The 20383-nt window shown below is 42.3% G+C and overlaps 1 protein-coding gene across 7 annotated transcripts in view; it reads left to right on the top strand.

Moving 5' to 3' along the window:
* The window catches only part of LOC125761518 (ras-specific guanine nucleotide-releasing factor 2-like), a 50239-nt gene extending 30469 nt beyond the window's left edge, over window positions 1-19770 (top strand). For all 7 annotated transcript variants that reach the window (XM_049422716.1, XM_049422718.1, XM_049422721.1 and 4 more), the window contains 6 exons: window positions 58-155; window positions 239-358; window positions 446-608; window positions 3202-3399; window positions 3508-3937; window positions 18888-19770. In XM_049422716.1, the coding sequence (XP_049278673.1) occupies window positions 58-155; window positions 239-358; window positions 446-608; window positions 3202-3399; window positions 3508-3696 (768 nt within the window). In that variant the 3' untranslated portion in view covers window positions 3697-3937; window positions 18888-19770. The remainder of the gene's footprint in view (window positions 1-57; window positions 156-238; window positions 359-445; window positions 609-3201; window positions 3400-3507; window positions 3938-18887) is intronic.
* The last annotated feature ends 613 nt before the right edge of the window (window positions 19771-20383 follow it).

The following is a 20383-nucleotide window of genomic DNA, read 5'->3' as shown; positions in this document are numbered from 1 at the left end:
GGCTATTCACATTCAGGTTTCAATGGATTTCTTTTCTTACTTCCCACACGCGTTAAGACACCGAGCAAGGAAAGCATCGAGACACTGTCAGCGCTTGAGATCGCGGAGCAGATGACCTATTTGGATCACCAGATATTCTTGGCCATTCGTAGCGAGTAAGTACAGTGACGCCTTAAATCCCGTTCCGTTGAAAGCTATCTTACTGTGGGCTTCTGGTTTACTTCTCACACACGCACAGAGAGTTCCTTGGTCAGGCTTGGATGAAATCGGACAAAAAGTCGCGTGCAGAACATATCATTCTTATGACGAAACGTTTCAACGACGGCTCACGGTTAGTTTGTTCGGAAATAGTGTCAAGGTAAGAGGGAAGAGGGAACCGCGTCACCCGTGAGTGAAGTATGCTTACACGAGTGCATGTAACAACTGTCCTACTTACCGATCTTAGGAGCAATATGGCGGCGCGGGTAGCGGCCATTGAGAAGTGGACAGCCGTGGCGGACATTTGTCGTTGCTTGCACAACTTCAACGGGGTGCTGCAAATCTGTGCTGCATTCACGAATGCGGCTGTGTACCGACTGAAGAAGACGTGGGACAAAGTACCTAGAACAGTAAGTACATTCCTCGTTCGGAAGTTATATTTGCTTACTTTGTGCCGCGCATCCAGATGATCCCATTCTTGGAGAAACGATTGTTTAGGGAAAAAGATTTAAAAACTTCATCGTTTCCAGCAAAAGAATAAAGCTATTGCTAATCTACCGCAGCTACATATTCCCTAACAGCAACATGGAAACTACGGATGTAACTGTTAACCCATGCTCTGGAGGTCAGATGAGTGTGGATTATACCATGTAGCATTACTTTCGCAGCGAAAAAATAAATAAAACAAATCAACAACTCACGTCCACCTGTGCCATCTTCCCCATGGTATATCATCTGTTCACACATTTTGTTCGTGCAATTTTTCTACCGTATATCATCATTTTTCTCAACTTCATCGTCCTGAAAAGTTGTCGGTGGTTTGGGAAGGCGAACAACTTTCCAACTCACACGCACTTGGGGGGGGGAAAGCTTTCTTTGCTACAATACTGCCGTGACAACGCGACGCAGCTCCCAGTGGAGGACATGGAACTCATCTCATTGCCGAGCGGTTGTTTGCCATCGTAGACGGCATTTATGTGCCGAGTGCCGTGTGTGTGTGTGTTGTGGCAGGGCAGAGCAGGGACACGCAGGTGATGCTGGTGCCGGTGCGCATACATGTACATATGTTTGTTTACATGTGGAACTGTTTTTCCTGACGCTGGAGAATTACATTGTCGTTATTTCAATTAGCGTAAGCACAACACCACGACACCACGATACTGGTGCGAGATGCCCCGGGAGAGTTTCACGTTTGGTTTTTTTTTACAGTTTTCCTCAAAAGTTACCTAAAGTAGAATCCTGCACAGTGCACAGTGGTGCCGTGTTTTTACTTCACCGAACAAATGCGCTACAGGGGGGAAAAAACGCTTTACATGTTTCTTTTGGGGTGAGAAAAAGATAAGTTGACTTTCCATTAAAAATTATGAAAACAAAATCACCCAAAAAGCTGGAACGCCGCGATGGGTGTGTGTGTGATTGGGAAAAAGAGCCGGTACCGGGGCAAGAAAATGGTGAAAGAGTTTTCCAAAAAGGGATCTATAACTGGGACACTCATCGTGAATTATTTACCCACCGGAGAGGAAGTTAAATTGCTTTGTAAATTTGGTTGTCTAATCCCGCAGGAAAGCGGGATGTGTGAGGATGCGAAACGGATGCCAGCTTTATTGTTGTTGTTTGGAAAACGCTTCGAATGTGGTTTAATAACTCATATGAAGCATGAGTGTACGTGCGTGGCGTACGCTTTGAAAGCAGCGTGGTTTGTGGTGTCTCACTTGAATGGGCACCCAAACAGGCATGAAAATGCCATTTTCCTTCTGCTTTCTACTGTACAGAAAGCAGAAAGTTTCCCAATTGTAATTTATTATCTTCCAATGACAACCAACACTCTCAGTCTCATCCTCAAAACTCATCCAACATCCACCAGTTGGCTATTTACCTACAGCCAGCAGGCACTAGCGTTTCGTTTTTAAATGCGAATTATATGCAAAACAATGAGTATTAGTTCTCATTTCATTGGGCTCGCTCGTAATTTCATCGTCCTTCTACGGGACACTGTTTTTCCGCACACTTTCCAACAAGATTTTCCACGCCATGCAAGTACACTGTTGTTGGACCGGTTCCAGAATTTCGTCGGGCTTGTTGACCGGGCGCTTCCGAAGTTAGCAAAACCGTTAGCCCCTGAACACTGATCGTTGTATTGTTTCGCATTGCCAATTGTGCCATTGTTCTATTTGTTTTTATTATGATGAACTTTAGTCCGCAGACACCGGAATCACTGCCGGAAACGTAACAAAGGCGGCGAGGAATCGGGGTTACGCTTCCGCCCCGAAAAATTTCTCGATCCGGAAGCGGAGGTCAGAAGAAGTTCATCCAAGTGGCCAATAAAAATCACCACACCCGGTTTATCGCACTGGCAGCTATACGATCACGGAACGGGTCTTTGGGAACATCCCCGTTTTGTTGTAACTTGTTTTTTTTTGTTCCTGTATTTTCCACGTCCATTCATTTCCATGTCCTTTTTCTAGCGATCCAGTGCGGTACGTGTAGTGTCGATGAATATCCTCATGGTCATAAAAATAAATATCCCCAAACCGGAACGGCTTACCTATTTGCTCAATTCATTTGCAAAACGAAACACGATGGTATTTGCACTTGGCGTAATGAAATGATGGGAACTTTTCCTTTTTCTCGCTTTCGATTGTTCCGTCGGAAGGTTGTATACAAAATCAGTAACCACAAACGGTGGAAGTTTCGTTTAGCATATCGTCTGCTTGAAGCTATTGCGTTCACTAGCAACTGCACAGCGATTGCATACATTTTACACTGCTGTCCAAGAATGGCCGACCCTCCCTAAAACAGTGGGGCTGTGTTTGCTGGTTTATGGCTGCATTGTGGAAAATCTGTCACGAAAACTGTCTCATTGTTTGCGAAACCGTATTTATCTAGCATGACACATTTCGGGCACGAGTTCTCCGCCGCTGTAATATTGGCCTACGCTCCTCTTATGCTAATGGTAACTATTTTATTTGTTCTCGCTTTCACCCCTTGTGTTGCTCCGACCAGATCAAATCGACAATCACTAAACTGCAGGCCGTGGTATGCTCGGATGGAAGGTTTCGTGTGATGCGCGAGGCCCTGCACCGGTGCGATCCGCCCTGCATTCCGTACCTGGGCATGTATCTAACCGACCTGTCCTTCATCGAGGAGGGCACGCCGGACTTTACACCGGATGGATTGCTGAACTTCTCCAAAATGCGTATGGTAAGTCGGGGCACGTCACTGCCGTTGGGACGTTTTGGGACAACCGGACGCCTAATCGATCGATCGGTTCGCGTTTCTCGCGGGTCGGGTTGACGTGTTTAATTTCAGATTGCCCACGTGATACGTGAGATACGCCACTTCCAACAGACGCCGTACAAAATTGATCACATACCGAAAGTTACATCCTACCTCCTGGATACATCGTTGCTGCTGGACGACGACGAATTGTACCACAAATCATTGCAGATCGAACCGAGAAGTTCGCGTCTCAGTGCACCGAACACGGCCAACGTTTAAATCCTATGGATGGAGCCGATGGAGCCCCACATAAATCCCCGTCCGGCGGTTCCGGGAAATCGCTGCTTAGGCGTATTTTTCTCCGCTTCCATCACGTACACTTTACGCTCAATTTACGCACTCATTTTCCTGCCGGTCTTTGAGCCAATTCTTATGAACGTAGCGACGAACGAGTAGTCTCTGCAGGATGACGGCGAATTATCTATTTCTGTGACGGATGCACGTGCAGCTTGTGGCTTCGGTAAGTACTGACGGTTGTCGCAATATGATTCTTTACGACAGCTAACTAGTAAAATTATTAATTATTGCTTTCTTTGTCACATGTTCGTTGCATATCTGCAAATCTATTATTCGTAAACTCGATTCTAATTGATACGCAATTAGTGTTGTCTGTCAGTTCTAGAGTTCTTTACAAAGATGATACAAGATACCATTTTCCGTCTTCCGACGTTGAGGAATTTCAGTTGTTTGATCAGCCGTTTTGACGTGTGTCTGTTTGCATGTTTTGGTCTGGCATTTAAAATATCCGTACCGAGGTTGACCTTGTAGACAGAATTCATGGTTAGTGAATGTATGTTGGCATTGTAAGACAACCCGTACCGATCTATTACTCAACTGTTCCGTCATACCTTCCTGCTTAGCACACTGATAAAACAATCTCCATTTCCAAATAATTTCTTCATCTCGGTGCTCGTTTATGTACTCAGATTATCTAGAATTGCCCATCCCGGTCACCGAGGGATTTCTATCGCTGCAATAAATCTACGTCAATATCATTCGTCTGCTCCCAGCTCCAAGAATCCCACAATTCTCCATGCCAGATCTCTTCGGTTCGAGCGCACCAGGAGTTTGCATGAGCTTGGGAACTGTTCAGGTATCGGTTGCGTACCACCTAACCGAACCTCATGGGCACTGTTGCAGCTTGTAGCAAGCGTCCCGTTTGAAGAGATTGTGCATCGTTAGTTAGTTGGACGATGATGGATTTATTAGCGAGCGACCATGCATCGGACACACCATTGATGACCTTCACTCAGTGGACCGTCGTCCACTGAACGAGCTGGCCAGCTCATTTGACGAGTAAAGTATCTCCCGTTTAACGGGTGGTTGCTTCGAAGATTGATGTGCCTTTCGGTGGAACTCTGGACTCAGAAACTTACCTAAATTGTGCTGATAGGAAAGTGAGATGGAAACTTTATTGCATTGCGGAAACTAGCATCTCCGACTTTGCCATCGCACATGGTCGCCACAGCGTCGTGTTGTACTAACTAAAGACACCTTTTTTATTCGCATTAATACAATGTTGCAAACAGCTCTTATTAGTGAGTTGTTTATGAAACATTTGCTGGGAAAGGCATCTAAAAGGGAAGTTAAATTTCCATCAACTCAGCAAATCGGTGGGCAAAATTTAATGGAAGTGGAATGGAAGTTTATCGATTGGAGCTAGCAAATATTTACAATCGTTTAAGTTGGAAAAGGTTGTCGTTAATCGCACGAATTTGTCGTCCGAACAGAACTCCGAACCGTACCATAAATGATCAAACTTTACGAGGGGGCACAGCACAAAGTCAGTTCTACTCCCATGTGAAATCATTTCCGCATGCTTCAGAAACGGATTTCTGTGGCAGCAAAATGAAACACAAGCCAGAAGCCGAAGCACATAGTATCACGACTAAAAGGACAATTATCGGCCTGCAAATAGCGCCATAAAGTATGAGATATAAAAGGTTCTACCTCGGTGGCGCCTACTTAAAAAGCAGGTGACGATTTGCCATGAGTGTGATTGTGTTTAGAGGCTGTCACTGAATGTTTGGATGGTGCCGCTATTTTGCATGTTTGCGAATTAATTATGCCACCGTGCATATGGTTTGGGGTTGACCCGAACATCCCGCAAAACACGTGCCGATTATGAAAATGTTTATGTTGTTTATAATATACAAACTGCAGATATGTGCGTGCGTATGCGAATGGATGTAAATGGGACGTTTTTACATGCTCTGTGGCTTTTGGACATATGTTCTTGTTTGCTCACAGCCAGTGGTTGATCTAACGGTAGGCAGCCGCTCCGCCAGTTTGGAGGGGGTCTCGAACAGCGAAAATGTATATAAATGTTGGTAGCAGAAGAAAACCTTTCTTCCAGCCAAGGCACACGCACCGACAAGATGGTATGGGAAAGGAGTGCCTTTTTGCTAAATAATTCATTGCCACATGATCGAATCAATGCCCGTTTAAACCATTTTTCTACTAACCACAGCAAATTCGTGTGGATAGAGGCCCCAATAGCTACTCCGCCTAGAGCCTCCAAGGGGATTCATAGGCCACTGCTCACAGTTATAAAAGAAAGATTTCGGGGTGTGTTTAATGCGTTTGAATAGCTTTCCGAGCAGGAATTCACACGCGATGTCTATGTACACTAGCGATGAGAAAAACAACTCTTTTTAGTGAGTCAACTCAGAGTGAATGAGTCGTTATTAGGAGTCAGCTCGTTTAACGATTCATTTCGGAGTCATTAAAAAAACCAGGCATAAATTTCCTAAGGCTATAGCCTTAGGCTATTTTTAAAGGAATTTCGCAACATTTATAAATGTGATATATTTTAATGCGAATTTGTTGCAATGAGTTTTATTTCACTCAAATAATGTTTTAAAAGAAGAAAAGAATAAAAAATCACAAAAAAAAATTTAAAAAAATTTCAACTCAAAAATTTCATAAGGCTTACCCCTTGCCATTTTTTTGAGAAATTTTGCAAAAAAATTTAAATTGATTTATTTTATTGCCAATTGGTTGCAATAAGTTTCTTTTCACTCAAATAATGCTTTAAATTGAAAAAAACATAAAAATAAATAAAAAAATTAAAAAAATTCTATAAATTTGAAAATTTTTTAAGGATATAACCTTAGCATTTTTTCTGCACATTTTCGTTTCAACTCACTAGCTCACTCTTACTCACTTTGCACATCCCTAATGGACACCCTATGGACATTCGCTATGAATTTGCTAGAATTGCAAATATTATGCTTATATACCGCAATCGTTCCAAATAACCAACACATTAAATACACCATTGTTGTCCACACTACTCCAAATACACGGAGATGTTCCCTAATAGTTGTATCATGACCGTACCAGATGAAAACATACTATTGTATGAGAGCTAAAATGTTCTCCTCATAAAAGAGACCAAAATCAATGAGTGTATGTTCATGGCATGTATGAACTTCGCGCTCAATATCAACACCATTGGATGAAACGCCGTATTTGGATGCCAGGAAACAAGAACTTTAAATTGGCTTCGCCGCACATCGAATAGTGTTGCATTGTGGCTATTAGTGATAGCCTTTTGAGCTTTCCAGCACCTTACTACATTCGCTTTTGTTGTGCGGTTGTGCTGTATGACATGCAGCAGTTAGCAATAATGCTGCAAAATGCCGTTCCACTGCGACCGTTCACCCGGTCTTTCGGTGAAAATGCATCACAGTGTAGTGAAATCGCGCCAAGGTTTGGCTAAAGTTCGAGCTTATGAACCCTTGAACCATGGACGGGGTAGACTAGTTTTAGCATAATCGAGCCATGAAAGGATAGTTAGTGACCGGGGCCATTATTGTTCGCGCGAAATGGCGCCGGGGTTAGGAGCTGAGGCCGCGAATCACCCCTCGGCAATGGTATTTCACTTTTGTTCGGTTAAAACTACACATGTTGTTCTATTTTACACCGGTTCGTCCGGTGCTGAGGATTATTCCTAGACCAAACGAGCCCCCAGGACATGTAGCCATTGTGTAGCCGTACAACAGACCATGCCGCTTGTAGTTTATTTCTAATGAGAAAATGGTGCTTATGCTTGTTTACGTTGCGGTTTGCAACATGCTCGCACGTAAAACTATTTGATGTCGGAAAACGGGAAAAGAAATACAAAACTGACAGCATTATATACGGCAGCTCATTAGCTAGTAACACGGCTGTATGCTGTAAATCGCTTAATAAAAGCAACACAGCAACAAACAAAAATAAAACGTACAATAAATGATTTTGTAGCTAACTGTTTTCCAATAAATTTCAAACCGAAACAAAAAAAACGATCGCGGAAACGGTGAAAAGGATATAATTAGTTCCGTGTGCCAAAGGCACATATCATTTAATGAGCAACGAGCACTCTGCCTGTTGAAAATAGTTTTAAATGTTAAGAATGCGAACAATTGTGTAGCATGTCTAAGCCAGGTCGTCGGGAGAAAAATGTCAAATTTTCCACCAAAAAGGAACAAGTACCGAGGGGAATTAGTTTAATGAAACTTTCCCAAATCTATTTCAAAACTTTTCCTTTAGCACTCGGACGGCTGATAGGGTTCATAAATTATTCCCTCATTTCATGCACTCTTTCATTTTTATTGCAATAATGGCACACCGCCATTCGTTCGAAGGATGATTCAATCAGCCCAGGCAAGGTGTGTATGTGTCAGGGTGGTTCTACTAAACTGAGGACAAAACGTTGTTCCAGTCGAGTGAAGGAAAATGCATTCCTAATTTTCACTTAATGCTTGTGTAAAACACATCCGCCCCTATGTAGAACAACTTTTCTATTTAGTCGCACTTTTTCCCCCTTTTTGTTTTTTTGCAACTCAACTTTTTCGGCTTCAATTTTTCAATGAAGCTTCTCGACTTTTTATCATTGTTTCAATGTTTCCCGCCTTTCTGTTCCTTTCCGAAAGGGGTCTCTTCTCGCCCTGCTCCCGTCTACGGGTTTAGGTTGTGTGTTAGTGTCAAATTCATAAATTATCGGAGATGGTTCTTCATTCTTAGCAAGCGTCAGCTCATTCATTCAACCACTTGCTGCGGCAAGAGAACCACACCGGTAACCGAGCCTGCCACTATTGGCGTACTCAATGCGTACAAGATACGAGCTTCCGGCACTTCCCGGCGCTCAACATCCATTGCACAATTCTGGTCGACATTATACAAGGACATAAATTATAGTTGGGGTTTTTCCTATAATCGTTTTTACATGTGCACCAGAATGCTTATACTGGAGGGAACATTGGCATAGCAAAAACCCTCCGAATAACTTGAGACAATGAATCCTATGTCCGTCGGGCATGCTCTCCTAGCCGCATCATCCAGGCAGAATGCATCGCTGGAGCAGCACACACACACACACATACATACAAGGGGAGTACTTTTCGGGTTTTGATGGCATCGAGCTCACTAAACTTTATAACAACCTTATTTATGATCCTTGCGCTTCGTCCTGTAACGACCGGTGCTGTGCTGTTTCAGCGTCCAAAGGACTGGTTCTAGCGCTGACGTGCAAGCGACGTAACCGGAGCGAAACGGCAGCAGGCTTTTTGTGAGCCGGTGAGATGGAGCAGAATGACGGCGATTGCGACAACGATGATGTGCTCTTGCTTCCTTGACTGAGAGCCCCGATAGTTGTGTAGCCTTGATGGTACGATCCTTGGCAAAGGAAAGATGAAAGCCTTCTACCTCAATGCCAGCGTTCGTTCGCTTTGAACATCTTTTTTTTTCACGAGAATACAGAAAAGCTTTTAAAACAGAAATAAAACTGTTCCCGTCCTTACAGCCCGTGGAGGATGCTGGAGCTGGAAATTAAAGCTGGCAGATTTTTCACATTGGCAGCAAAGGCTCTCGTACAGCTTACTAATGTGTGCTGTGGCATGTATGCTCCAATGTTTTTTTTTACCTATCTTCCTTTCATCTGTAAAATTGCTTTGGTGGCAGAAATTGTTTTCTTTTGTGTGTGTGTGTGTGTGTGTGTGTGTGTGTGTGTGTGTGTGTGCTTAGTTTCACCTGCCCGTCTCGCTATACCACTGTGGAAGTGTTATCGAATTTCTACACCCAGCGCAAAGCGTACCATGGATCCGTATGCTGCTACTACTGCGGCAGCATCCCATCCTTGTTGAACCTTTTTTTGGCCGCTACCATGGCATGGCCATCGTTTATTTCAATATGGAGAACAATTTACGAGCGTCCCGGAAAAGGCGGAGAAAAAATTGCACCATTTATACGATTCTCTGTTTGCGCGAATATCTTTCCATCGGTTTCTTCCTTCCAGTGGGAAAAGTTTTCCAGCTTTGTACCGCGCTACGAAAACACAAAGAAATTTAGCTTCCCAAACAAAAGGTGAAACGTTATGTGTTCGGTGGTTTTCGACGGAAAACTTAGCTTTCTTTTACTGTTGCGCTGTGCCCAACTACAAAGCCTTTGATTAAGAGCTGTGGAACCGGTAGCCAAGGTGGATGATTGCGATGGATATTCCCAATTAGATGGTAATATTTCTGCTAAAAGAAGATGACATCTTTTTTTGTTGTTATTTCGATCGAAGAAAGAGTGCGTGATTGGTTCGCATCCGTTCTATCTATTTGTGGCCAGTATTTCGTTTTATTGCTTTAATATTTCGTGAGAAAGTCGATATCATATCGTTGAGTAGGATATGTTGACCTACCTAAAAGATACCAAAAAAAGCTTTTAGTCCAGAATAATTTCCAAGACACCAAGAATGGCAGCGATAGTGAATACGCCTGAAACTGGAACACGAGACAGACAAATCACTTCCAATGCAATGGTTCGTTATTGTCCCTACGCTAGCTTCTTAAAAGAAGTTCTTAAAACTGTCCACTTTGAAGAAAGTCCACTAATCCTTGAAGCCCGTATCGCCCAGACCGTCTCGATTAGTTCCCTTCTGTAGAGCTGCCCGAAACGCCACGTTCCATTCGCAAGTGTAAGATTTCTTTTCACACACTCCAAAGATGCTTCGCAGACGCTTTCACATGTATTAGATTTTATGTTCTAATTCAATTAGGAATCTTATCGGACATGCCGGGGATCGCTGGATCCGGTGTGCTCAGGGGAGTGTTCTTTTGTGGTCAACTAAAACACACGGAATTGCTTAAAGATTGAGCAATATAGTTCTTTTTAGTGGGTCAGCTTGCGGTTGCAAGAATGGAATCCGTATCGTCTGTCGTGCTTTGTTGAACAACTTTTGACAATTTATGGCCACGATACTGACCGGAATGATTGTGTGTTCTTGGTTATTGACAACATTGGGGGTTTGTAGGCAGGGCTAAATTAGAAATGAGCCAAATACCTCTGTTAAGAAAAGTTCCTTTCTCAAGCGAAGCTTAATTTTTCCAACACACTTTTTTCACTTTCGCTATATTTATTGTAAATTGCAACTAATTAAATTAATTGCAACGGGGAAGTTTTCAAAAGTTGATCGCTGAACATCGAAAGATGATCCTTTTCCCGAACCTTCACACTTAGCGCCACCTAGTGTGCGGTCCGTCAACCCACGGGATCTTTCAGCTAATCCCTGGATTCAGCAACATTATGTGTAGAGATGTGCGAAGTGAGTAAGAGTGAGATAGTGAGTTTTTATAGCATTTTTTTTATTATTTTTTATTTTTTATTATTTAAAGCATTATTTGAGTGAAAAGAAACTTATTTCAACCAATTGGCATTAAAATAAATCAATTTTAAAAATAAATCAATTTTTGCTAAATTACTCAAAATTTTAGCTCACTCGCACATTTTCATTTCAACTCACGTATTACTCTTTTTGTAACTCGATTCACCATGGCTACATGCTTACACTCATGAGTGAGTAAAATGACCGAACCTTAACTTATACGTTTGTGCCGGGTTTTTGTTTATGACTCCGAAATGAGTCGTTAAACGAGCTGACCCCTAATAACGACTCATTCACTCTGAGTAGACTCACTAAAAAGAGTTGTTATTCACATCTCTAATTATGTGACAGGGTGAATGATTGTTTAATGTGTGAACGAAACTGGCCGGAACGAGTTGGTTTCGTAATAATTTAGCAGCTTTCATCAGCTCTCTCTCCTACCGTTTGTGTAGGTTGTGCGTAAGCTTTAATGAGTAACTCACGCTACTAATCATCTCGAAAACATGCCAAATTGAATCTATCTGGCTTTCTAGCATAGACGACGGTTAATTTCTCGATGTCGATGGCAGGGTTTATTGGAATTAACGTGTCTTCGTGCCAGTGCCGGCGATGATTATAATCCTACCTAAATTCTTTGTAAGACACATGTACTGAAAACCAATCGTCGGACGTTCGACATACTTCAAGTGGCAGAAGACGCACGGTTTATCATCGCAGGACGTGAGTCGTTAGAGCAAATTGACTCACGTTAGGCAAGACTTATCATTTTGCTGCACCGTCTGATTATCGGCAGCACACTGCAACCATGGATAGCGCCCGAGGTCAATCGACGGCAAAGCCCGAAATCCTTCCGCAAACTTCCATACCATGATGGAATCATTTTTCCGTACAGCAAGCACCAGCACTGGTGGCATTCTAATCGATAACGGCCAACAGCAAACGTTAGTCTGTTATTGCGTTACTCTGTTTGCTTGTTGGCAAACAATCACATAATTAGTGGCTCGAGGTTGTTTACCGGTTTATGCGCTTCATATCACAGCAATTCACACCGACAAAGGCGGCGATCGTTGATGAACCAAAAGAATGAACCCTGATCCTGCCTGAACTGATAGCCATAATCAGCGACCATAATCCTGCTGCCAGCTATCGGACCAAGGGGAGGAAGTCTTATCGATGGCCGAAGAAATGGAGTGTTAACAATCAGAAAACTGCTTTCCCGAACACATTGGAAATCGGTTTCGTAAGTTGCAGGAAGGATTGTGTGTTCAAAATGGTCTACGTTGAACGCTGATTGGGATTATAGCCAAGCGAGCATAATGTGGATATGCGTGAAAATGTGTGACAGGTCAGTGAAAAATTAGCTCTCATATGAATGAACATGTGGGAGCGATTCATATGGTTGTGGTATACGAAATGGAAAAACTGAATCCTCATTATACCTAGCGAAATGACGATGGCAAAAAATGTCATGCTGGTTGGTGTGGCGCAGCGACTATGAACATGTACATTAGAAGTACAAATTCAATGATGCAAACGGAGCGTCTGATAATATGGGTAGTTATGCGATAAAAGAGGACGCTTTTGTTTCATTAAGCGTAGTAAATCGGTTCCTTTCTATTAGTTTGCAATTTCATTTATATTTAGGTTTAATTTAACTATTCTTAATATTCGCTATAAAAACTGAATATTGTAGCTCAATGGTCAAGGATTTGAACAAACAGCTTATCAGATAATTTTCCTTCAGCTTACACATTCCCCCCGGACACGGTTGAAACTTTATTGTAACGGAAGAAACCGTAACTGTGTGTATGTGGATAGGGTAGACTTCAACACAGTGACCTAGCAGAACACAGTGAACGAATTGAAGGTACAAGACAAGTTTCTTGCCTGTTTAGCATCTTCGATACCATCTTCAAATCTTTCTGGTGATGGTGCCAGTATGCTAGAGACAATTCGGAAATATTTTCCTATTTAAGAACAATTCGCATTCGGTGAAACATTCTACGTTAAATTCCTTATCATTACAAAGCCTTCCAGGGGCAGACAGAAACAGAGAAACGTCTGCACACAAGAGAACAAGTATAAGCATGAATAGCAATAGCTATTTTACTTCGATCTGCTCAAACCCTTCTACGGGTACCTTTTTTTCTCTGACAATTGTTTTGGTAGGGTCGTTTGCTTGCAACCTGCCAGAAAACCAACCCACTTACACGGAACAAGCTTTCTGCACATTCGAATCAGGATATTCGTATCTTTAAGCTGTACCCGAATCGTTGCGGACTGAAAAGATATCGTCCCAGAGTTGGGCATACGCTTTTCGTTTTAAAGTGTACCGTACCGGTCTTTAGCAAGATTTTACGTTTGCCGAAGACAACAAAACCCCCAGAAGGATTCATTTAAATGGCATAAACCAAATCGACTTTTTCAGGCATAGTTTCCGAAAAAGGGCAAGATGGGCGAAGGTACATGGTAAACCATGGTGTCTAACGTATCTCCGTGTCCGGGTACGAATGTTCGGTCGACATAAACTTCCCGACTCAGATGGTTTGCTGAAGAATGTCGACCCTGGAAAAGTACGTGACACCTTTCAGATATCGTCTAGCATCTTTCGCTATCTCGTGCTGTATTATCGCACCCGGAAAACGACCATGAACACGGTGCCTTCACCTATGGAAAGAATGGTACGTTCGAGGCGCGATGTGTACTGGATGTTTCGGAATTTTGCTTTCGCGAGAAACCCGGGGTTGGAGGGATAAACGAAATCAAAATATTTAAATTGCCACTGAAATGAAGAGGAAAAATTTAATCTCATCGTATCCATGACGGTGCTTTCCGTTCCAACTTGCGTACCCACTTCACACCGTGTTTTATTCGATGAAACAACAATCGTTTTGCTTCGTTTAAATATTTTGCCCGTTATTTATGGGTGGGTGAGATGGGTGTAACAACGTTTTTATGGACAATTTCAGGTCGCTTTGCTCATCTGCTGTCACTATTTACGGGTAGCGTCAAAGCAGACTGAAACGTTCCCAACTTAAGAAGGCATATGCCGCAGGTAGGAACGCTGCAAGAAGTCAAGAACAAGCCAGCAGGTAGCTGAGCAGGAGTGCCGGATGCCGTTTGCCTTCAGGTAGTAAACTAACAGACCGAGTATGCAGAATGAAGATTTCATTTATGGTATTTGCGTTGTCAGAAAATTTCATTGCAAAACAGCTTCCAGTGCCGATGTAACGTGCAAGCACAACTATCTCACATTTCAATGTTTCGTACGGAATATGTAACGTCTTTTAAACCAACCTGGACAGGCACAAGTGAAGACCGGCGACTGTGAGACCGAATAATTAACGCAAACAGGCACTTGCAGCAAGAAATGGGCCGTTGAAGGTCAAAACAAAGGGTCGTACAGTTGTTGTCTATAATAGAGTTTTGATGGAACTTTGGAAGGTTTTTCGTTCTGTATACGCCTTACGCCAAGGATAAAGCTTGGAAATGTTTGTGATGGTACAGGTATACTGATAGGTTTAGTTGCAAGTAGACCAGTTTTGGTTTAATTTGGGGAAAACATGTACCAAGTAATTTTTTTTAATTTTACGATTTTTAGGTTCTCACTTTTATGTTTATAATCCATAATATCAAGCATCCTTACACGAATTGATTAGAGGGCCTAAATCACATAGGTGCAACATTTTGGCCTTTACTTTTGTGGGAAAACTTGTCCTCTACTAGCGACCGCGTAGGATTTAAGACTTAGTTTGCCTCCTACCTTCATTTCCTTTGCACTAAGGTGTTCGCTTCCCATCGAAGTGGAACGTAGATGTAATTTAAAGCTGTTTAAAAGTAAAATTTCTTACCTTTACGATGCACGTACACACGTGCTTTCCAAAAACGAACGATTCCGTTCGTTGCCAAAACAAGGGCCACTGTGGAAATGGGACAAACTTTTACCCCCGGAAAACGTCGTTTGTGTCGCTTTCAGCCGGGTATCCAGTATATTATCCGGTTCCTACAAATTGCCAACCGCATAAAGCGTACTTCGAAAAGAGGTCGTAAAACTGCATTCGCCGTACCTGAGGCAATTTTGGAATGCTGTTAACGATATGCAGTAGGTACGTTTGTTGGAAAATGCAGGTAAAATGCATCGCAAGTTTTGTGGACTGGCAAAAGGGAAATGAAATAGAACAAGTAAATGTTAGAATAACTTACACATCTTTTAAATAAAAGATTTATTTTTAGAACAGAGGGTTTAAGCTGGAACATGATCATAGTCTGGGGGTTTTTCATACTTTTGCGCGGAAAATAATGTTTCGTCAACAAATCCATATAATTGTCTTTTTCTTCCCCTTCTCTCCGAGAGGCGCATAGGTGGTACGATAGAGGAATTTAGCTTACCGGGTCTTCCCCTATTATGTTACTCTACCGTATTGGGTTTGGGCTTAAAAGCCTCACAATTTTTCGAGATCGGCAACTTCGGCCATATGATTATCAATTGCCATATTTTCCATTCCTACAACTAGATAACAATTGTTGATTTCGGCTTATTACCGGTGCGTACACGTGCAACTGCGTGTACGTGCGTGTGTGTGTGTGTGTAAACACGCATTTGGGTAATGCGTACGCCGTATTGCGTACGTAACCATCTCACTCCGGCGTTTCAGCGGAACATATGCTGTGCAAGAAAATATGAAACATGAGATTTTATTCAAGTAAGAGAATGCTGAACTGGACTTGGGGAACGATTCTAATCGGAATAATTTAATAAAATAAAGTATGTATTTATCTGATTTTTCGATTCTAAATGTTTGAGTTTCAGTAAAAAGGTTTTAATTATTCCATATGATAATAAAACAATTGATATTTGCTTGACAAAAGACGCCTCGATTTGTACTGACTTTGCTGAACCATCGCTGCAAATGCCGGTACGAGGTGGTGTGCGTGTAGTGTTCGTCCAACCAACTCACTGCGAAAATAAAATACAAAGTCACACGCACACATATGTACCACATCATCTGCACACGTACCCTTAGCGTCGTAGCGAGCTTGTTTGTGCTAGATTAAAATTTTGTAAAAATAATTGTCTTTTTACATTTACACAAAATGAGGGAGCTCCTAGACTTCATTTCGAGCAAAGTTTTTATCTCATTCGTTTGGTGCATTTATCGGTGCTACAGACAAAACAGGGGAAAATAACAATTGCATTTGGTTACGGTTTGTTTTCCACTGCTAACCGCATGGAAGAAAAATAGGAATAGCACATTTCTAACCATACTTTTGGTATTATGTTATGTAGAACCTGATTCTATCGTGTATCAATTGTCTCGAACGATGTTGATAGGATCGAAATTACCCGACGGATGCTGTTTTCAATTCGCCAAGGGACGTACAATTTTTAATATTGACATGGTTCATTTATGTTTACCTTCCAAAGCAGATGAAATACTGAAATTTATGTAGTAACTGCAGTATTTTTAATTAATCCAATGGACAAAAAAATAGACGAGCTGTAACTAACCACCAAAAGCGTATTGAGAAGTAGTTTTCACCGATTAGTAATATCAGTTCTTCGCTTGAATTGATTTCGAGACGGAAATCATTCAAAAGAGCGGCAAAGCTTGGCGTCACAGCCAACCGTCAAAAGCCGGTATCAAGACTGTGTGCATGAGATCATCCAGACGAGACCTTTTTCCCACACACACACTACCAAACAGATTCAGCGGCTGAAATAAAACGTTCTTAAAAATTATTCCACAGTTTAAACAAAAAACGATGTGCGTAATGTTGCCATTAAAGCAATAATTGATGCAGGGATTATAAGTGTCCGCATTTTAATGCAAAATTTCAGGTAAAATTGATCCGTAGCAGCGTTCGAATCGTTCTTGCGAGCGGCTTCCGTCATACGCTAGTGTGAGATAGTGTGTGTGAAGGCATGCGCTGTGAGACGGTAGAGTATAAATAGACGTGCAAGATTTGTGCAGAGCGCTGTCATTCTTTGGTCGTCTGCCGTGTAGTGTGCAAGTGCTGCGGCCGTGCTGTCGGACTGTGGTCCGCAGCGTTGGTGGCCGCAAGATGGCGTCTGTGAGCAGTGAAGCAATTACGGAGAGCTAGCTATAGAGTGCAGTGAATCAACCGCTTGTAGTCGAAAATCGGTGGTTAGTTTAGCAAATGTGTGTCGAAGAAATAGTGCGGTATCTATCAAACGGTTACTGTGATTTCGTAGACTGCTTTGTGCTGCATCTTGGCTGCCTCCGTGCTGCTCCCATTACGCGCCTCCAACACGAGGCTTCCAAAATGGCGTCAAGTAGGGCGTGTAAGCATCCGCGTGTCCGCCGGGCACGTGGTACGCTCCTAAATACGGTTACCAGTCATTAAACTACGGTAAGTTTACGTTCAGTGATTTCTGCTGGCTGTGATTAGTGGGAAATCGGAAGGAATGGTATTAATTTGATGTATTATTTCTAATTTTCAGTTCCGCTTTGGAGTTTCGTAGTGTTGGTGCTGGATGACACATCAGGTTGGGCACACATGCCCCCGATCTAACCTCACTTTTTGGGGATGTTCCGGTCTGAAGCGCATCGCATACTGATGAAAGCTGCCATCGGATCATCGTCCTACTTGTCTCGTGACTTTCTTCGCGTCATGCTCGGATGCTGCCATCGCAATAAACAGGAGAATTAGCACATTTATTCAGCTAATCGATTGTTGCCGATTATCATTGTGACTACGGAACGTGTGCAGAAACGCGCGTGTATGAGTGTCTCTGCGCGCATGCCCTGTCGTTACTCTCGTGTACCGTGGTCAATCGTGCGTATGGATGCGTTCCGGCACTGCTAGTGAAACATGATAGTGAAGTTAGCTTGAGACGAGGGTTTTCAACCACTTACATTTCTTTCAAAACTTACGTAAATCACCATTGCTCTGATAGTATGAGACTGTCGTTGATCTATCAGGTCTATAAATAAGATATTGCGGAGTTCGGAACGCCGCCGCGGGTATGATATTTAGCCCTTCTGGTGCGTTCTGACCTGATATATGTAGGTCTTAATCTATATGCTCCACCATTAGGTGCAGCGTGGAGATAGAAAAGAAACAACAACCACTTAAATTTCTCAATATTTTCTATACCCTAAATTTTTGCGCCCCTCTCATCAGATGTTCGCATGATAATGAAACACGACAACGTTTGTCGATTGTTTCGAGAACATCTTTTAAAATCGTTATCTTATTCAAGCCAGAATGGCAGTAATTATCTTTGTGTAAGTCATCATGAACTGAAGTAATTCGAACTGTTCGAAACGACCGGGTGAATACCACCTTATTCTTTAACAACCACTTAAATTTCTTTCAAATTACTTACATAACTCACTGATAGAAACAAAGCAAAGAAGGAATGTGCTAGGTGTGATATTATCACTACGGAAATATTTTCTTGCTGAAAATAAACTTATTGTAGAAGATGCGTATTGTAAACGAGAATATATTGTGTGACTTGTAATAACTGATGCATTGAAAGAAATCTTGTTTGATGTCCTCCTCCTTAATCTGCGAGATGTTTACTTCGATTTGATGTTCTGTCCATCATTGGTACCCTCTACTATTGTTACTTCTTTTACAGTGGAAAGGGAAGAATCTGTTTTCTCTTAGCTTTAAATTAGTCCGCGAAAAGGGTGGCACTGGCCATTGTAAGTGGATTTAATTTTTAAACTACGGCATTAAAATAGTGTTCGTGCGAAGAAAAGAAAGGTGCTCATTCTGTTGTTTCCTTTTTCCCGTTTCTTCACAGGGACAATTCCACACCGTCCAGCGATCCCTCGCAGTAGTTCGGAGAGAGTCACTATTAACAGGACGCAGGCTGTGCTGTCTGGGGGGAACGGATCGGACCCGCCAGGTGGCGCCTAACAGGTATCGTAATTTATATCTTCAATTGGCGCCTAGAAAAGCTGCCGAGGGAAACTTGTTAGATAATATTCAAGCACAGAGTAATCTCGATCTAGCATCGTTCGAAGTCAACAAGCAAGCTGGTACGAAATGGAGGAAACGAGTCATCCAGTTATACAGAAGAGCTTTTGTCTTATGATAGGCGCGTGGGAGAAATGGTTTGTTCTGCTGTCCTATGCTAGAAAACGCGAGAACAAAACAAAACTTTCAACAGAATCGAAGTGTACAAGGTTTGGTTTGCGCATACGAATGGCAAAATGCCACAACCGATACGCAATAGGAAGGGGTGTCGGGATGAAGAGTATATATTTATTGCGGAATTGACAAATCGAACAACCTTTAGAGAAGGATGCGAGGTGCAACGATAGCTTAGCAAGATACTAGGTCCATTTTACAGGACTGTAATACCCCGAAACATAACAAATTATGACAGTTATGGAACGACGACCGTTCATTTATTGCCCGCAATCGCGTATTACGCCCTCGATTTAAAGTTTATCGAAGCAAAGTAACAACACTTACATACAGTCAAATACTAAACGACGCGCATAGTTTTACATTACGAAAACACACACATTTGTCTGCCTTTATATTCAAAAATCCATTTTACCCCGATCTCTTTGCTAGCAGTTAGAAGAGGAGGCATTATGACACGCGGTGCAAAATGAAAGATTCGCGTATTTTTTCCAGTCTCTTGAAGCTAAAAACGCATAAACATGTAGCAAAAACAGCAAACAGAAGCTAACAAACAACAATCCTTACTGCGCAAAGCAACACATCAAATGTGGTGTATGATGAAGGCAAGAACGAATCGTATAATGTATAGGAAGAGTCAACAGAAAAAGAACACATTAGTCACACACGTACAACACTGGTAAGAAGAAATTTAACATTAGAATATTAGCATTTATTCAGGTTATGCTGGTCATAACTTTTACTTATCGATTAAACGGAAGCGGAATCGCAGCCAAAGAGTAGTATCGTTGTCTCTCCCCCTCCCCCCAAAACATCTACCCTTAGCCCTGAAAATTAAATGAAAAAAAGGAATAGAACTACTAACAACCCTCTTTCTTGGTCTCCCCCAGTTTTCCCCGTTTTCCAATCCTCCTTTCCCACCTCTGTGAATGTTATGCTGCGGGAGACCACGGATGGATGGGCCGAAGATTAATGAAACTATCCGGGAAAGGGATCTAGCGAGCTTTTGCCATTTGCAAGCAAGGTTGATGTGCTGCGCGGTGTGTGTGTGTGAAAAGAGGAAGGAGTAGAAGAGATTCTTTATTCAATCACTAATTAAAATCAATGTTACATATCTCCCTGCCCCCCGGGTCGGAGAAGGTCGGC

This window comes from Anopheles funestus, chromosome 2RL (assembly GCF_943734845.2).
Source record: "Anopheles funestus chromosome 2RL, idAnoFuneDA-416_04, whole genome shotgun sequence".
In the NCBI taxonomy this organism is placed as follows: Eukaryota; Metazoa; Arthropoda; class Insecta; order Diptera; family Culicidae; genus Anopheles; species Anopheles funestus.
Note: the sequence above shows the minus strand (reverse complement) of the source record. Positions and strands in the feature narration are given on the sequence as shown.